The sequence below is a fragment of the Excalfactoria chinensis genome, chromosome 18, assembly GCF_039878825.1.
Source record: "Excalfactoria chinensis isolate bCotChi1 chromosome 18, bCotChi1.hap2, whole genome shotgun sequence".
Taxonomy (NCBI): domain Eukaryota; kingdom Metazoa; phylum Chordata; class Aves; order Galliformes; family Phasianidae; genus Excalfactoria; species Excalfactoria chinensis.
Window position 1 is genome coordinate 4,364,028 of NC_092842.1, and position 16,668 is coordinate 4,380,695.

General features: G+C 56.2%; 1 protein-coding gene across 2 annotated transcripts; it reads left to right on the forward strand.

Annotated features, from left to right (window-relative positions):
- Nucleotides 1-579: 579 nt before the first annotated feature.
- On the forward strand, nt 580-15,721 carry PRRX2 (paired related homeobox 2). 2 transcript variants are annotated; one of them, XM_072352888.1, is made up of 5 exons: nt 580-611; nt 1,517-1,713; nt 14,413-14,597; nt 14,717-14,895; nt 15,343-15,721. In XM_072352888.1, exons 2-5 carry the CDS (start codon nt 1,611-1,613, stop codon nt 15,476-15,478), a joined length of 603 nt encoding a protein of 200 aa, XP_072208989.1. In that variant the 5' UTR covers nt 580-611; nt 1,517-1,610; the 3' UTR covers nt 15,479-15,721. The 2 variants fall into 2 exon arrangements, with proteins under 2 accessions (XP_072208989.1, XP_072208988.1); XM_072352887.1 differs by lacking the exon at nt 580-611 and having other exon boundaries at nt 1,411-1,713.
- Nucleotides 15,722-16,668: the final 947 nt, after the last annotated feature.

A 16,668-nucleotide genomic window follows, 5' to 3' on the forward strand; every position in this document is an offset into this window, starting at 1 on the left:
ATTGGTGGCGGGACCCTGTGCTTGGAGGGGACACCTCCGGCCGCAGGGCCACGTTGTCCCTCCAGCTACGTCACCTCCGTGCTGGGAAGAGATGGTTATAGTGGGAGAAAAGGGCGATGAGGAGCCAAGGGGGGGCTGTGCACAGAGCCGCCCCCCAGGCACTGAGCGGGCAGCCGAGCGGTGCCACCATCCCCGCGGTCACACAGCCCAGGGCACGCCGGGGCTGCAGCCTGCAACGCAACCCCGGGGCCAAACATTGAGGCCAATAAACCTCAATAGCGGGAGGCTGGGCCGGACCGGGTTGGGTTTGCGCACCCTGGGAGCTTCCCCCCCCCCCCCCCCCCCCCCCCCCACACACACACACAGCGGACTCATAGATTGCCAAAATCTGCCTTCAGCCGCAATCTGCGGAGCTCCGGGAAGCCGCTGCCCCGTCAGGAAGATCAGATTTGGCAGCACCGGATTGCATCGAAACGCGCTCCCCTCTCTGCTCGAAGGGAAAGAGAGCGAGGAAAGCTCTCGGCCAATGTTAAAACAGCTCCTCCGGGGGCTGGGATGGGTGGGAAAGGGTTCTGCGAGCTCGGAAATTCCGCGTGGAGAAGATAGAGGCGGTGAGAGGGGAGACGCGGGGTGTGGGATGGGGGGGATGCGGGGATCCGAGGAGCGGCGCTCAGCCCGTCCTCAGCCCATCGCCCCGCAGCCGGACGCCGACACGCCGCCTCCTCCGTCCCTACGTACGCACACATCGACACACACACACCTCTATCTGTCGAATTTTTAAAGAGGAAAACCTCCTTTTTTCCCCTGCCCGGTGGCTGGTTTTCATTAGGGAGGTTTCTCTCTCTAACCCCAAGGGAAGCAGCCTATGAGTTCGTAACTGCGGTGCAGGACGTAATTATCTCATTAAGGGGAGAGAGCCAGGCTGTTCCCAGCGGAGCTGACCTCGCTCCGGGGTTGATGGGGGCCCGGAGGGTGGGATGTAGGTGGAGGGGTGGGCCCGGAGGGTCACCATTTGGGGTGACCCGTTCGCAGCCCCATTTGGAGTCGGAGAAGCGCAGCTCTCCCCACGGAGCGCAGCCACTTACACTTGTTGAGAGAAGCACTTAAAGCGGGGCTGGAAGGGGGGGGGATGCGCAGGGGGTGATTCCCCCCCACCCCGGGGGTCGTTGTACCGGGGGGCGAGGGGCCGCCCCGCTCGGTGTAGGGGCGTTTGTTTGAACAGCTCCAGAGCAAAGAGCAGGGGAAGAAAGTTTGGGCTGGGAGCGTGGTTTTTTCCCCAGACGTCAGCACAAGGCGGAACAGGGGCTGGGGAGGGAGCCGGACTCGCAGGGCAGCCGGGATTTGTATTATTTTTTTAATTATTATTATTATTATTTTATTATTATTTGGTGGGGGTTGGAGAAGGGAAAGGGGCCGGAGAGCGGCCCGGCACCTCGGGGTGGGCTGCGGGCCGGTGGGGGGTGGGAGCCATGGACTCGCCGTCAGCCTTCGCTATGGACAAACCGTTCGCCCCCAGCACCGTGCGCGGTCCGGAGCCGCCCGAAAACCCTCAGAGCCGGAAAAACTTCAGCGTGAGCCATCTCCTCGACCTGGAGGAGGTGGCGGCCGGGATGAACGGGGCCCCCCCCGCCGGCCCCCCACCCTCCGCCGGCAGTAAGGCCATGCCGGAGCCGTCGGGAGGCAGCAGCGGCAGCGAGGCGGCACCCCAGGACGGTGAGTACCGAGTCCCGGGATGGGCCCCCTCTCCACCCGCAGCCTCGGGGTGTGGGGTGGCCCCGCTCTCCCCCTCACCCCCCGGGCAGGGCTGAGCACGGGGGACAAAGGGGCGCGGGGTACCCACGAGATGGGGTGGGGGCTGTTGTGGGGGCACCGTCCCCGTGGGTTGTTGGGGTGGATCTGGGATATCTGTGGGATCGGAGCCGCCAGGACACCGAAAGCACCCGACGGACGGGACAGGGGAACACCGCGCCTTGGGGACGGAGGGACGTGGGCACCGCAACGGCCGCCTCCCCGCCGCCACCGGGACAGGACGGTGCCGAGCTCCCTGTATGTCCCGGGACTGCTTGGCCCTCCCCGCCCCGGTTCTCGGGCTCAGGGAGCGGAGGAGACTCTGCGGGACCCGTGGAAAGGAAAGCTGCGGGTCCCCGCCGTTGGCACCGGGACACCGGCACGGAGCTGCCTTTGTCCGGGCGTTCCCCTCGGGGCTGGTGGGAGCCGGGTTGGGAACGGGGAGTGCCCCGGTGCTCTGGGTTTCGCTGCCTTCGGTCCCGGCGCGCTTAGAACGGGACAAGCCCGCTTCACCCGGCTGCATCCCGGCTCTGGAGCGAGAAGGTTGGCCCCGACCCGAAGACTAAGTCCCGCTATGGGGGCACCTGGAGGCTCCCGGAGCTCTCTCAGGCTGTAAGGTGGTGGGAGGGAGAAGGGAGAAGGGAGTGGAGGTGCACTGCCTGCCCCCAGCCCAGACCCGGGACCCCCAAACCTGCCCTGGACTGGGATTTGGGCTCCATCCCCACTGCTGTCTGTGCCGTGGGCCCGACCTGGTGTATAGAGATGCTGCAGCCCCAGAGCTGCAGTGAGGGGCTCCTGGGAGGAGTAGAGAGGTCCTTGTGTCCCCCCCAGCAGCCCTCACGTTGTGATTTGGGTCAGAAACATCCTATTCCCAACCACATCTTATTCCCAGCACAACTGGAACCCCAACTCTGCCCTCTGCTCAGGACACTGAGGGCCGGGTGCCGATTTCAGGGCTGGCAGCTGAGATTCTTGATATGATTTCCCATCCATCCTCCCCTTCCCTTGGGTTTTGTTTGCACTTCCCTCATTGCCTTTGGGACCGTGGGGCTGTGAATGGGACGGTACAATTGGGGGGGGCTGGAGGGGCTGCATGCAGCATGGCATAGTGAGGCTTTTGGAAATCTGGCAGATCCTCCCAAGGCCATTTTTTTTACCCCTACAAACCCATTCCTGATGGGGCAGAAGCCTTACGGTGTTTGGCATCACTGGACTAGGGGGGATGTTTTCCACTGGCACCTGTTTCTGTGAAGTTATGGGGTTGAAGACACTGTGAGCATCTGGGATGCACTCAACTCAAGAGCGGAAGCATTTCTTTGTGACCCCAAATGGAGATACCTGAGCGATGGGAGCTGCAAGCAGCCTGCGGGAGGATGAATGAGGAAATGAAGCAAGAAAACCCATGTTGGTGCAAACCTCAGCTTGTGGGACCCAACGCCCAGTGTCTGGGATGCAGTTTCCTAAACCAAGATAAGGATCCTAAATACCACACCCTAATCTGCAACATGCCTGGCATTAGCATGATGACAGCGGAGTAACATTCTCTGTTATGGGCATCCTTAAATGAAGGCTTTTTCCCTCATCTTCCTCTCCACCATCTCATCTTTTCCTCCTCCCGGATGCAGGCCGAGAGCTGCACAGCTCAGCAGTGGAGGAAGAGCCAAAGTGGCAGTGAGGGCTCATCCTTGTCCCCATCTTCATCCCCATCTTCCTCATCATCCCCTGGAGCAGTGCAGCCTCCCATCAAACCCTTCCACACAACTTCTGAGGTCTTGAAAGCTTGTTCACCTCCTTTCATTAGACTAACAAATAATGTGTAACGCGAAACATCTGTTAACAACAGCCCTTAATGTTCTCAAGATGATAAAGCAGGAGGGTAATTTTAGCCAGCGGGCCTTGACTGATGGCTTTTCAAACAATGAACTTGCTTTTGGTGCTGCCTGGGGGTGGGAGCAGAGCTGGGCACTGTCTCCAATGGGCGCTTTGGGACTGTGCTGTTTTGGCTGCTCCCAAAAGGGATGGGAGTGGACGATGGGATGGGGTGAAGGGACAGCCCTGGGCAGAGCAGCTCATTCCCCATCCCATCACCTGATGGAAGAGGAGAGAAATTCCCCTTGGTCCCACTGTGTACCCAAGGGGACGATGTTATGGTGAACTGGTTCTAATGTCATGAATGAGGGCAGGTGAGAAGGGAGAAGTGAAGTAAGGACATGATGAAAGTGGAAATTGGCAAGGGATTTTTTTCTGAGGTCAGGGCTCCCCAGCACCCCACTGAGACACTTTTCCACTGGGCTTTTCCTACCTTCCTAAATGCTGCTTTTGGGGTCCCAGTGTGGGGACCCAACCATTGTACCCACCAGACGATGATGATGCCCAGTAAGAGCTGGGGCTGCTAGCACCCCATTTCATCCTGAGAGCTGAGAAGAGGCTGTCAGGCAGCAAGGCTGAGCTGTGGGATTTACATCACCCACAGTCCTGTGCTGCTCCCCAAAACAGCATCGGCTGTGAGTGCCCATCTGCATTGACCACACATAGCAGAGCCAGGCAGGGTGGCACGGAAGGGGGGGCTGAGGGATGAGAGCCGCTCAGTCCTTGTATGGCCATGCTGGGTGGCACACAGATCTGGGACAGGAGCAAGCCTTGCATGGCTGTGATGCCCACAGAGTGTCACCATCTCTGTCCCCATTGCCTGCTTGGGGACATTGCCCACACCATGCAGGGAGGGATGCACAGCCCAGGACAGGCAGCTCACCTCTGTGCAGGGCGATGCAGTCTGTGCTCAGTGCCCAAGCCCAGCACTCACCTAATGGTGCAGCACCAGTCGCACATATTGATTGATTAATCGATCATTGATGAATACCCTGCAATTAATCCAGGCAGCCTCTGCTGTCGGGGATCTCCTGCCCCATTTGTTTGCACTTAGTGTGGGGCTGGTGACATGTGAGGGGCTGGGAGCCTGACGTGTCGCATTGCAGTGACTGATGAGTTCCAGCTGCTCCAGGGATCCAAGCACATCCCTGTCAAAGAGATGAGGGGCTCTGGGGAAGGACCCACCTTAACCCTGACCCCCAGCCTGAGATGCAGGCCCTACAGCAAGGCTTCCTCCCCCCACATGGGATCCTCCTTTGCTGTCACCCCATGCTGCTGCCAGGCACCTGCTCCCTGTGGGGAGGCTGGGTCTGGTGCCCAGGTGTCCGTGGAAAACCACAGAGCAGGCAGGAGCGACGATCTTCTGATGGGACAGGCAGGGCGAGAGGCTGAGGTTGGGCTGAAGTAGGTCAGAGTCTGCAAAAAGAACCCAGAAACAACACAAACAGCTGCCAGGTGTGGGCAAAAAGGGATCCCATTTCTGAATGGAGTTTCTGTCAAGGAAACACCCCAGCATCAACCTTCCTCCATCATCCTCTGACCCCAAAGGATGCCACAGGCTCACTATCACACTCCTCCCTGCATGGCAGGGGATGCTCCATGCCCTGGGCTTTAGTAGATCAGCAGCACTTGGGCTCTAACTTGGGTTAGTTTGCCCACAGATGGGCTGAACACACAGAATCACAGAATCACAGAATCACAGAATTATAGGGGTTGGAAGGGACCTCTAGAGATCATCGAGTCCAACCCCCCTGCCAAAGCAGGCTCCCTACACCACGTCGCACAGGTAGGCGTCCAGGCGGGTCTTGAATATCTCCAGAGAAGGAGACTCCACCACCTCCCTGGGCAGCCTGTTCCAGTGCTCCGTCACCCTCACTGTAAAGAAGTTCTTGCGCACATTCGTGCGGAACTTCCTATGCTGGAGTTTCAGCCCGTTGCCCCTAGTCCTGTCCCCACGCACTACTGAAAAGAGACCAGCCTCGCCACTATAGCTCCCACACCTCAGGTATTTATAAACCTGGATCAAGTCCCCTCTCAGCCTTCTTTTCTCAAGGCTAAACAGACCCAGTTCCCTAAGTCTCTCCTCGTAGGGGAGATGGTCCAGGCCCTTCACCATCTTTGTGGCCCTCCGCTGGAAACACCCCCATAGGGGCTGCAGGACACCCCCTGCAGGATGTGCTGGGAGGGAGAAAAATCCTAAAGCGAATGCCTGGCTGGGCCAGGAAAGTCCCATTACCCCACCCTCCCACCCCCCTTGGTTCTCAGTGCTGTGATTCTTCTTTCCCTGGAGCAGAGATGCTCATAGGAACGGGGTTGAAAACCTCTGTGGTGCTATGGAGGGGACAGGGGTGCAGTGGGGTTTGCCCTACTCCATCAGGAGCCCCGGCAGCCCCACGGACACGGGGACACCTCACTGCCCCAAGGCTGTTGTGTCTGCTGTGATCAGGAACAGCTCAGGGCGAGACTATTTCCCCTCTCCTTTCGGGCTGTTATTTCAGGGAACGGGGCTGATTCACGGGAAAAATATGAAATTTCGACTCCACGCAGCCAAGATGGGCGAATTTCAACGAATCAGCATTTTAAGAGAGCCTGGGCGTGTGTCTGTAGCTGGGAGGCTGATGAAATGATTTAGAGCTTTGAGGCTGCCTTGTTAGGAACCCTTCCTCCCTCCCAGGGAGCGGGGCTGTCACCCCCTTTCCCAGTGCTGCTTTCCTCCGGCAGTGGGCAATTTCTCCACCCCCCACCCTCCCCTGCTGGGGCTGGGAAGTGATGGAGCTGAAGGGATGGGGCTGGGGGCAGGATGGGGCTGGCTGCTTTGCTGTGGTGAAGTCCCCTGGTTGGCATCGGGTCCCCATCTGCAGCTGGAAGGGTTTATCCTACGGGGGGGGGGGGGTGGGGGGACAGCGGGGCTGGGATAGCATCATTGTGCTGTGGGGAAGCCCAGAGCATCCTTTAAAATGAGACAGCAGGGGTCAGGGATGTGGGTTTGTCATGGATCTGTTTGGCATGGGGTCAGCAATGTCCGGGGAGGATGGGAATGGGAAAACCCATAGGAACTGTCTGAGTAGGGCTTTTAAGGCGACTTCCAGTGCCCACAGGAGAGCGACACCCCCACATTTTGGAGGTGTTTTTCTAAAGCTCCAACCCTTGATGCGTTCCCATCATTACAGCATGCATTACACCTGGGGGGAAGGAAAGGGGGGGAAGGATCAAACCCTCCTGAGCAGTATGGGGGATGATGAGTTTGGGAATGAGGGGGGGGGGGGGGGGGTAGGGGATGTTTGGGCTAAAGGGGACACTTTGGAGAGCACTTTGCCCCGTCCCAGGCTGGGAACACCCCTGGGGACACAAGGATGATGGAGTACAGCCCCCACCCTGCAGCCTTTCCCTGGGCAATGCATGGCACCGGGCAGGTTCTAATTGAGCTGGAGGCCTAACGAGGTGCCCCCCGTGCTGTGGGGAGAAGCCGTGGAGCTCCGCAGCCTTCAGAAAGAAGCAGTGGCAGCCGCCATCCCCCTCCCCTTCCCTCCTCTTCCCCCTTTGGAGCGGGTATAATAAAGCAGCTTTTCAGCTGCGGCTGCAGTGATAGATCAGGAAGAATTGTATGAGTCTATTAAAGTCTGTGCGTCTCCGAATGGAGACTGCGGCTAAGCCAGGCGCCAGGCGCTCGCATTGAACCAGATGTGCTCAGGCGCCGTCCTTTCCAGCCACTGCAGCTGAGAGGCTGCCGCCTTCACACGCGAGGAAACTGGCGTGCACATGGCAGGGGAGCGGGGGAGCACATGGCAGGAGGGGTGCGGGAGGGGGGGGGGGTGGGGGGCACGGCCCTCCTGGCACAGCTGCAGGGTGGATGGGGGGATGCACAAAGGGGGAGAGAAGGCATTGCTGCAGGGGTTGTGCCTCCCCAGGGGCATGGCAGTGTGTGTTGGGGAGGGGGTTGAATTGCACCCTACAGTGTAGAGTTGATGGTGGAGGGAAGGTTGGTTTGCATTCCAGCTGAGCAAGGTATGGATGGGGTGGTGGGGAGGATCATATTGTGCTCGGGACACTGCAGTGTTCAGGGGGGTGTTGCACTGCACCTGGAGCTGTGCAAAGCGTTGATGGAGGGGGTTGCATTGTGCTCAAGCTGTGCAGGGCATTGCAGTATTGGGGGGGGGGGGAGGAGTTGCATTGCACACAAGCCTTTCAGGGTGTTGCAGTGTTGGGGGGAGTTGCATTGTACACAAGCTGTGCAGGGCATTGCAGTATTAAGATGGGGGGGGGGGGGGGGGGGATGTTGTATTGCACCGTGAGCTGTGCAGAACTTTGATGGGGATGTTACGATGCACACTAAGCCATGCAGAGGGGCTGCGTTGCCCCCCAAGGGGACACAGAGCATTGTAAGGCTGGGCTGGGCACCCCAAGCAGTGCAGGGCATTGTGACAGGGACAGCAATGTGGCAGCACCTCTGAGCAGGGAATGAATGGAGGGGGTCCTGCTGCACCCTGGTGCACATGGATCAGCGCGGCTGCATGGCCGTTGCTGTGGGGCACCCATTCCCCTCCATTTTCAGTTTGGCAGCCACGTGTCTGTGATTTGGGGGTCATAAAGACCTCGGGGGAAAGTTTAACTGAAGGAAAAGACCCAAACAAAAAGAAACTAACCCCCTGTTTTTGCTTGAATTAAAAGAGACTGAAGTGTTTCTATTGGTATTAGAGGTGTATAAAACCTGAAATAAACGTCAGAGCGGAACCACCAGGCACCATCCCCTTTGTGCTCCAACCCCAGCAGGTTGTGTGTCATGGTTTTCCATGGCTGTTCTGTATCGTGACATCACACAGTCAGATCCCTATCGTGACATATCAAACAGATCTATCAAAGCCTTTGGAGGAGCGCGTTGTGCTCTATGGGATTTGTGAGTGAGCACCCAAAGGTGTCTGAGCTGCACCCAGTGCCAACACCAGTGTGACCACACTGAGCTCCTGGGTGGGTCTCAGGGGTCTCAGTGTGGCAAGAAGGAGACAGAAGGGGTGGCAGTGGTGTGATGAATAGAGGAGTCTCAGCTCTGAGGTGCTGTGTGCGAGCAGGACCCCAACTCATCCCCCTCTCGTCCCCCAGCATCATCCCACCTGCGCCCAGCGGGGCTGTGTGTTAACCCACAAATAGTTAAATGGGTTTGGTCTGGGGGAAAGCAAGGAAAAAAAAGAGGGAGAAAAGATACGAGCCACTTATTAAAATGAATGTTTTACAATAAATTTGGCGAGGGGCCACCGACCTCAAATGAAAACCAGACCGAAGGACGGCAATGCTGCTCGCTGGAGAGGGTTTGTGGGATGAGTACGTGCGTGCCCATGGGGTGCTCAGAGTGGGGCGTGGGGACAGGGGCTCACAGCCACTATCACACCACCCCATCGTGTTGGTGACCCCATCCTGGGATGCTCCAGTGGTGGCTGTGGGCTGCAGGATGGGTTTGGGGCAGGTGATTGGTGCTGGAATGGGGCTCGGTGGCATCTCCGCCTGGAAAATGCCCGTTTGGCTGCAAAAAGGTGGAGATGGGGGGAGTGGGTGCCAGGGTCTGGTCCTGCTGCCTCCAGCTGCCTGAGGGGGCACCCCGTGGGGCTGTCCCCTGGTCCCCATATGCTTCCTTCCCTCGATCTTGGCAATGACCCTGATGCAATTAGGGCAGCATGCTAACCTGGAGGACTGGTGTTGGGTTTCAGTGCCAGATGCCATTGGGGCGGCCTCTCTATGGGCTTTTGCTTATTAAATTTCAAGAAATCACCTTTTTTTTTTTTTTTTTCCTCCTTTTTTTCTTTTTCTTTTTAGTTTTCTTTTTTTTTTGCCGTGGGGGAGGAAGGCTGGGATTGTCATGCCAGGAGCCTCTGACTGGCAGCCAGACACTCCTGCTGTGCAGCCCTGTCTGATTAGTTGTATGTCCTAAACACCGCGTCACCCTCCCTGTACCTGGATGGGCACCCCCAGGGAAAAGCACTTTGCAGCCAGAGCTGAGCTTCCAGCAGGGATTTGCTATTGCAGTATGGTGAGGTCTGTCCCAGCATCACCACCCATCCCAGTGTCAGCCATCCCAGCACAGTCCATCCCCAAATCTCACCCTGCTGCAGCTCCGGCGCTGTCCCAGCCCTGTCCATTCCTGCAGCCCTGCTTCCTCCATCCACAGAGCCTGAGCAGAGCGTTTCCTCGTGCACTGCTCACACATCTGTTAGCTATCATGGCTCTGCCAGGCTCTGTGCTCAGCTATTTCAATGCTCAGCAGCAAGGGCGCTGGGAAACAGCAAGGCTGCAGCTCGGGTGGGTGTCTCTGTGTGCTCATGGTGCTCTTGTGGGCCCCCAAAGCTTCATGTGATGCTGCAGCTGATGGCTCCAGGATGGGACATGGCACATGCAGCCCAAGGGATGTGCATTGTGGATGCCCTGGGTTGGTGCCACCCTGCAGCCCTGCAGCAACATGGGATGGGTTTTTCTCTCCATGGTGGGCTTGTTCTGGTGAAGAGAAAGGCAAGATCACTCTCCCAGTTCATTTGGGCCACAATGGGTGCCCAGTGCCCACACCATCCCCAGCGACGGGGGATGCTCACGGAGCACCTCTGTGCAGGATGCTGTCCAAACTCATCCATCTGCAGTGCTGGGTGGTTGCTGGCTGGTGCAGCAGCAGCCCCATGACCATAAAGCAGCCAGCTGCTGCCTGTCAGTGAGCGGAGCTAAGACCCTCCCGGGACGGCCTTGGCCTCTTTTTTTGGTACGGGCTTTTTGCTGCTCCTTTATAACAGAGACACTTTTCCCCCAGCAAAACTGGCAGCCTGTAAAAACGTGTCAGCGTTTCAGTTTTTTCACAATTAATGAGGTGAAACATCCTCGGAAACATTTTGCTGTAATGTTTCTCCGGTAGCTGAGACTTACCCCTCTCTTAAATTTTTAACGTCCGCCACTTGATCCGAGAAAGTTTCCTTCGGACTCAGCACATTTGGACCCCCCCAGGCTCTCCTGCTCCCATTGAGCTTCTGGATTTATTGGGATATAGGGAGCTGGGGCTGGGCTGGAAGGTCAAGGAGTGGCTGTGGGATGGGATGGGGCAACAGAAGAGCCCTGAGGAGGTTGGCAGCCCCAGACCCCCATCCCCATGTCCTTGGGGTGCTCCTGAGGTGGCTTTGAACAGCACAGCATGGTCCCAAGCAAAGCGTGCTTCTCACCTTCCTTGGGCTTTTGGAGGTGATTTGGGGATATCAGTACCTGCAGTGGGGTGGGTGCTTTCCAGTGGTTTCCATCTTTGCTCCCGTGGCCATCTTTGTGCCCTATTATGTGGGTCAGACCCCATCCCTGCTGTGCCTCCATCCTTTGCCACTCTCGTGGCCAAGCACAAAACCAACACAATGTGCCCACACCTTCAGCCTGTAAGCTGTGGGAAAAAGGGATCTGGAGCACGGGGAACCCCTGGGGGTGGGAATTCCCAGGGCAGAGAGCTCTGCTCAACCTCAAGGGCAGCGCTTCCTCCTGATGGCCGCAAGGAACCGGTTAATGGAGCACATGGAGCTCGCTGGACGTCATCGCTGGAGCTCGCCTCGCTTCCCTGGAGTATATAAAGGGATGAAGGGAGTCCACATGTTTACCGAGAGAGACCATGGGAGAAACGAAAGACATTGTTTTTCCAAAGGATTTCTTGGCTGTAAAAGGCCTCCACCACCCTGCGGCTTCCCTGATGAAGGCCCAGCGTTAATTTGTTAAATCCACATCAAGTGCCCGGAGAACCAGTTGTTTATTTTTGCTAATTCAGCCGGCCGAGATCAAATTGGGGTTTTATTTGTTAAGGATAAACCTTAATTAATAAAAGCTATTTATTTGGTTAGAGCCGGCTGCAGCCTGAGGGTCAGATATGCCATGATCATTATTTCAAGTAAAACAAACCCAAAACGTCTCTCAACAGTTTGAAAAACGTAGAAACTTAGAGGGCTGAATTTATTTGTCTTAGGAAGAATTTACAGCTAATTCCCTCCAGGCTATTTCAACCCTTAAATTATACCCAAGAAGAAGAAAGAAGGAGGGGGGGGGGGGGTGGAAAGCCAACACAAAAATACCATTCCAGGAGGAGCAGGAAAGTAAATGGTACAGCAGATCGAATCATCTGGGTGGGGGGGGTCAGAATTTCAAGCTTAAAGGTCTTTGGCAACCAAATGGAACGTGCAAAATAACGGGACAGCAAAAAGCTGTGACTGGTATGGAGCTCCATACCACTGGGAATGGAAGATGTGAGCATCCCAGTGAGCTGGGGATGGCACGACATCACTGGGTGCTTGTTGGTGGAGGTTGGAAGTCAAAGCAGAGCTGGGGTGGAAATCCTGTGTGAGTCACTGTGCTGCAGTGCACATCACCCGCTTACAGCCCTCACTGGTGGCCGGTTTGGGGCTCCTGACACATCATTCCTATGGAAAACACAGGGAAAGAGGGCAAGAGCTGGAAAAGTGAGCTTGCTCCGTGCTCAGCTAAATCAACACGCCCTGACCCAGCAGCATTGGGGCCATTGGTTTTGCAAATGGTGCATGACCACGCGCTCCCCGCTCCCCTCTGCGGGGCCGTTCTCCGTGGTCCTGGTGTCCTGGGGGCTGGAACCATGGGACAAGTCCCACCTTGATCCATGGGGCTGCTGAGCCCCCCTCATCCTTCCATCCCCGATGTCGTCCTTCATTATTCAGTAACGTTATCCCTCCTGTTTCCCCCCTTCTCCTGCTTTCTTTTTTCCCCTTTGGCGGAAATTGTAATCAGTGGAAAGTAAATACACCGAAGGGAAAGCAGGGGTTGCTGAGACGTCCCCTCTGACCTCTGTTTGGACAATCAAGCCAATGCCTCCACCACGCTGCCATCAACCCCCCCCAAATTAGAGCTGACAAATGCAAGAGTTTGGATTTCACCAATATCTCCCCCCCAGCCACCTCAAGTAATGCTTTCTGGGGTCGAAAGCGATGCATTTGTTGAGCTCTTATTGACTTTGGGCAATTACAACTCTCAGAAGCCCATCGGGGCACAGAAATGTTATTCCCCCATGAAGGTTATGGTGGATCTTGTTGTGGTGAATTTCGCTCCCCTGGTGAGTACTGCAGGGCAGTTTGTGATGCTCATCTCTGTAAAGCTGCCCTGGTTTATGAAGGTATCCTTTATAGAAGTGGTGACTGCCCCCAGTGAGGGCAGCATTTATCAGGTCCTGAAGTTCTGTGGCTGGAAGGGCTCCATGGTGGGGTTAATGGGGACAAGATGTGTGCTCATCACTGAGCCTCATCTCCAAGCTCATCAGAGTGAACTTAAGAAATCCTATTTTCTTTTGGCCAATTTAGGGCGGGCAAGAGAAGCCATCACTTATGGAAAAGTCACATAATCACAGAGTCATTCAGGTTGGAAAAGCCCTCACAAATCCCCATCCCCAACCCAGCTGCCCCCCCATGCCCACTGACGTGTCCCTCAGTGCCATATCTCCACTGGAACACCTCCATGGACAGTGACCCCCCCCCCACCCCTGGGCAGTCTGTGCCACTGCATCATCACTTTTCCTAGGCACAATTTTTTCCCCTACTATCCAATCTGAGCTTCAGGTTCTACAGCCAGAATTTATACCAGGATGAAAATCAAATGGGGTTAATAAATTTGATTTATGCATTTCATCAGAGTCTTTTGAGGACCGTTGGCTTCTGACCCCAGGTTTTGACCCAAGCCTTGGTCCCACTGATGGCACCCAGCTCAGTCCCAGCCCCAGGAAGCTCCGGGTCGACCACGGCTGGACTCTGTATATTTTAATCCAGCGTCTCGTTAGCTCTCTGAGGAAAAACAGGACCAAAAAAGGAGTTTAACTAAAAGGGGCAACTGGAAAGCGGAGACTGGCAGAGCATTTGGAGCAGCAGAAATGAGAGCTGGAGGGAATCTGGGGAATTTTATTTGTGAGCCTTTACGTGGACTGCAGCAAAGAGCAGCCTGCATTCTCCCGGCTGGGAAAGAGGCCCCAAACCCGTGTGTATCTCAGGCACCATCCCTGGTGCCCTCACCCTACCAAGGAGTTCATGTCCTATCCATGGCCACATGGGCCATTCCTGGTGCAAAGATACTGGAGGGTCTCTTGGGAACCCAATGGCGGAGGTTTCGTGGTTATTCAGAATTACAGGCCAAGACAATCTTGAAACTTCTACTTTCTTCCTGCTTCGTATTGCCTCAAAGCAGGGGAGTTAATATTCCTTCCAGCAGATTTTGTTCCTCGCTCAAGAATCACCCCCAAATGCTGCACATCTATTTAATAAGTACCAAGATAGTTTATTAGCAAGTATTTATTTCCTCTGCACGCTCAGGGAGCAGTAATTCCTGCCATCACGGCCTCTGCGCTGATACAGAACAGAAAACCTCAATATAACCCTGCTATGAATCAGAGCGATGCCATAAAACTATTAACATCTCAAATAATTCCAAAATACTTTCCCACCAGTAGGTACAGATTGGATCCAGATGCTTTATTAATGGGAAAAAAATAATTACCCACTACCTCCACCAGGAATACCAACAGCAAGATGTCTTTCCCATGAAGGCAGGGATTGGGTATACCCCGTCATCCGTGTGTGGATGAGGTCCGGTGGTACCATGAGGATGGGCTGCAGCTCCACATGTTGTTGGGGATGGGGGATCTCTGAGGGGTTTTAGGGTTGAATTTGTTGCTGTCCATGAAGAATGAAGCTTTAGGAAGGTGGCTGCTGTGGAGTCTCATGGGGCTTTTGCTGTGATTTCCCCCAGGTGAGAGCCTAAGCCCGAGCCGTGGGGTGGCCAAGAGGAAGAAGAAACAGAGGAGGAACCGCACCACATTCAACAGCAGCCAACTGCAGGCTCTGGAGAGGGTCTTTGAGAGGACTCATTACCCTGATGCCTTCGTGCGGGAGGAGCTGGCCAGGAGGGTGAACCTCAGCGAGGCAAGAGTCCAGGTGGGATAGACCCCTCCACCTCCATCCTCACACAACACCAGGGTCTGGGTGGTGGGATGGACACTGGGGACATCCCCGCTCAACCCAGGTCTCATTAACACCTCCCCTTCCCCGCTCAGGTTTGGTTTCAGAACCGGAGGGCCAAGTTTCGCCGTAACGAGAGAGCGATGTTGGCCAACAGATCGGCATCGCTCCTCAAGTCCTACAGCCAGGAGGCTGCCATTGAGCAGCCCATGGCACCACGGCCCACTGCTCTCAGCCCTGAGTACCTCTCGTGGAGCAGCTCCTCCCCGTACAGGTGGGTGCAGGATGTGGGACCAAACCCACCTCCCTGGGAGCCCTGTGCTGCTGATGGGGATGCAAGGAGATTTGCAGGGTTAAAGGAGTGAGAGGTGGGATGTAACTGGGGTTCACCTTGGGAGCTCCTGTCAGTCCCCACCATGTGTTTTGTGGATGGGAGGAGGCCTGGTTCTCATGAGGGACCCTCCTGGCCTGCACTGACCCTTCCCACATCCCAGCGTAGGAGGAGAAGCGGGACCCTTCAGCTCCCAGCTCTCCTAATGCGGAGGTCATGGCTTCCTGGCACATACTCTGAGGGGTTCCCACATGCATCTAGCCACATAAAAGTGCTAAAGAGCTCTGGTGGGAGATGTCCAAGAGGGAGACACCAATGCAGCCTGGGAAGCCAGAGGGATGTGGGGGCTCCCCATGGGCTGTGCCTCACCCCTCTCCGCTCCCCCTGCAGCACTGTGCCATCCTACAGCTCCAGCGGGACTGCAACGCCCACCCAAGGGGTGAACATGGCCAACAGCATTGCCAGCCTGCGCCTCAAAGCCAAAGAGTTCAGCCTGCATCAGAACCAGGTGCCGACTGTGAACTGACCGGGAAGATCCCCATGGCCTCATCCAGGACTCGACGTGGGGATCCTGTACTGATCGGCACCAACCTGCTGCCCGCCCCACGCAGTGCTCGTCTGATGTCCCAGCACCTCTCCTCTCCTCCTCCCTCTTGAAGGTAGAGTCAAGTCCCAGCCTGAAGTGGCACATCGCTATAGCCACATATGGAACAAACTTGGTTAGAAACTCGCTTTTCTGCACACCCTTATAATAAAGGCTATATATACACACACATACCCCCCGCGCGCTCTTCGAGGACAAACAGACTTACCAAGCGATCAAGAATTTGCTTCCAAACATGGAAGGATCTTGGACTTTTGGATTTGACCAATTTGGGTATCTTGCCTGGAGAGCCAAAGCGTTATTGGGTCTTCTCCTCCCACAGGGACGGCACGCAGCGCTGGGACGATCGCGATGCTGCACGATGCCAATTTTTAGAGCCCCCCTTTATGCTGGGCCTTCACCTCCTCATGCACTGCCAGCTGCGGGGCTCAGTGGGACCATTGCAAACCTACAGCTGGGTCCCCAATGCCTGTAAACTGTGGAAGGGGGGGTGGGAAGGGAAACACATCATTGCGCCCCATCCAGGCACCACCGCCCCACATCTGCGGGTTTGCCAGCAGTTCTGCAGAGCCCCGGGTCATTGAACCAGCCCAGGGAAAGAGCAAATTGGAAAAAGCTGTTGGTTTCAGCTGAGTAGGCGGCTCCCTGTGCTTCGTGCCAAGGGCAGAGCAGGCTTCGTCTTCCGGAGGCACAGCATCCCCAGCGGCCGCTCTGCAGATGGGCCACAGAGCGCGGGGCTGGAGGCTCCATGGGGTGTTTTCTGTGTCTCTGAATAAAGGAAGCTGTACTCCACACCACACAGCCCAGCAAGGGGGCTCTTGGTTGCAAGGTGGGCAGAAAAGTTCCAATGGTGGCACTACAGCAGTGTGGGATGAGCCGGCGTTGGGGCAGTAGGGGACTGACTCCATGGACAAACCCAATGGAGCACTCTTCCCTCACCCACTGCAAGGAGCAGCATCCAAGCAGCCAACCAACCCTGCTCTTCTAGGAGTGCTTTGTCTAGCCAGCACAGTGGGGCTGATAACAAGTGAATGTAGCATTGGACCCAAGGATGACCAGAACAGCCATCGAGATCAACACCCATCAGTACGAGATGCCGAGGCCAAAAAGCT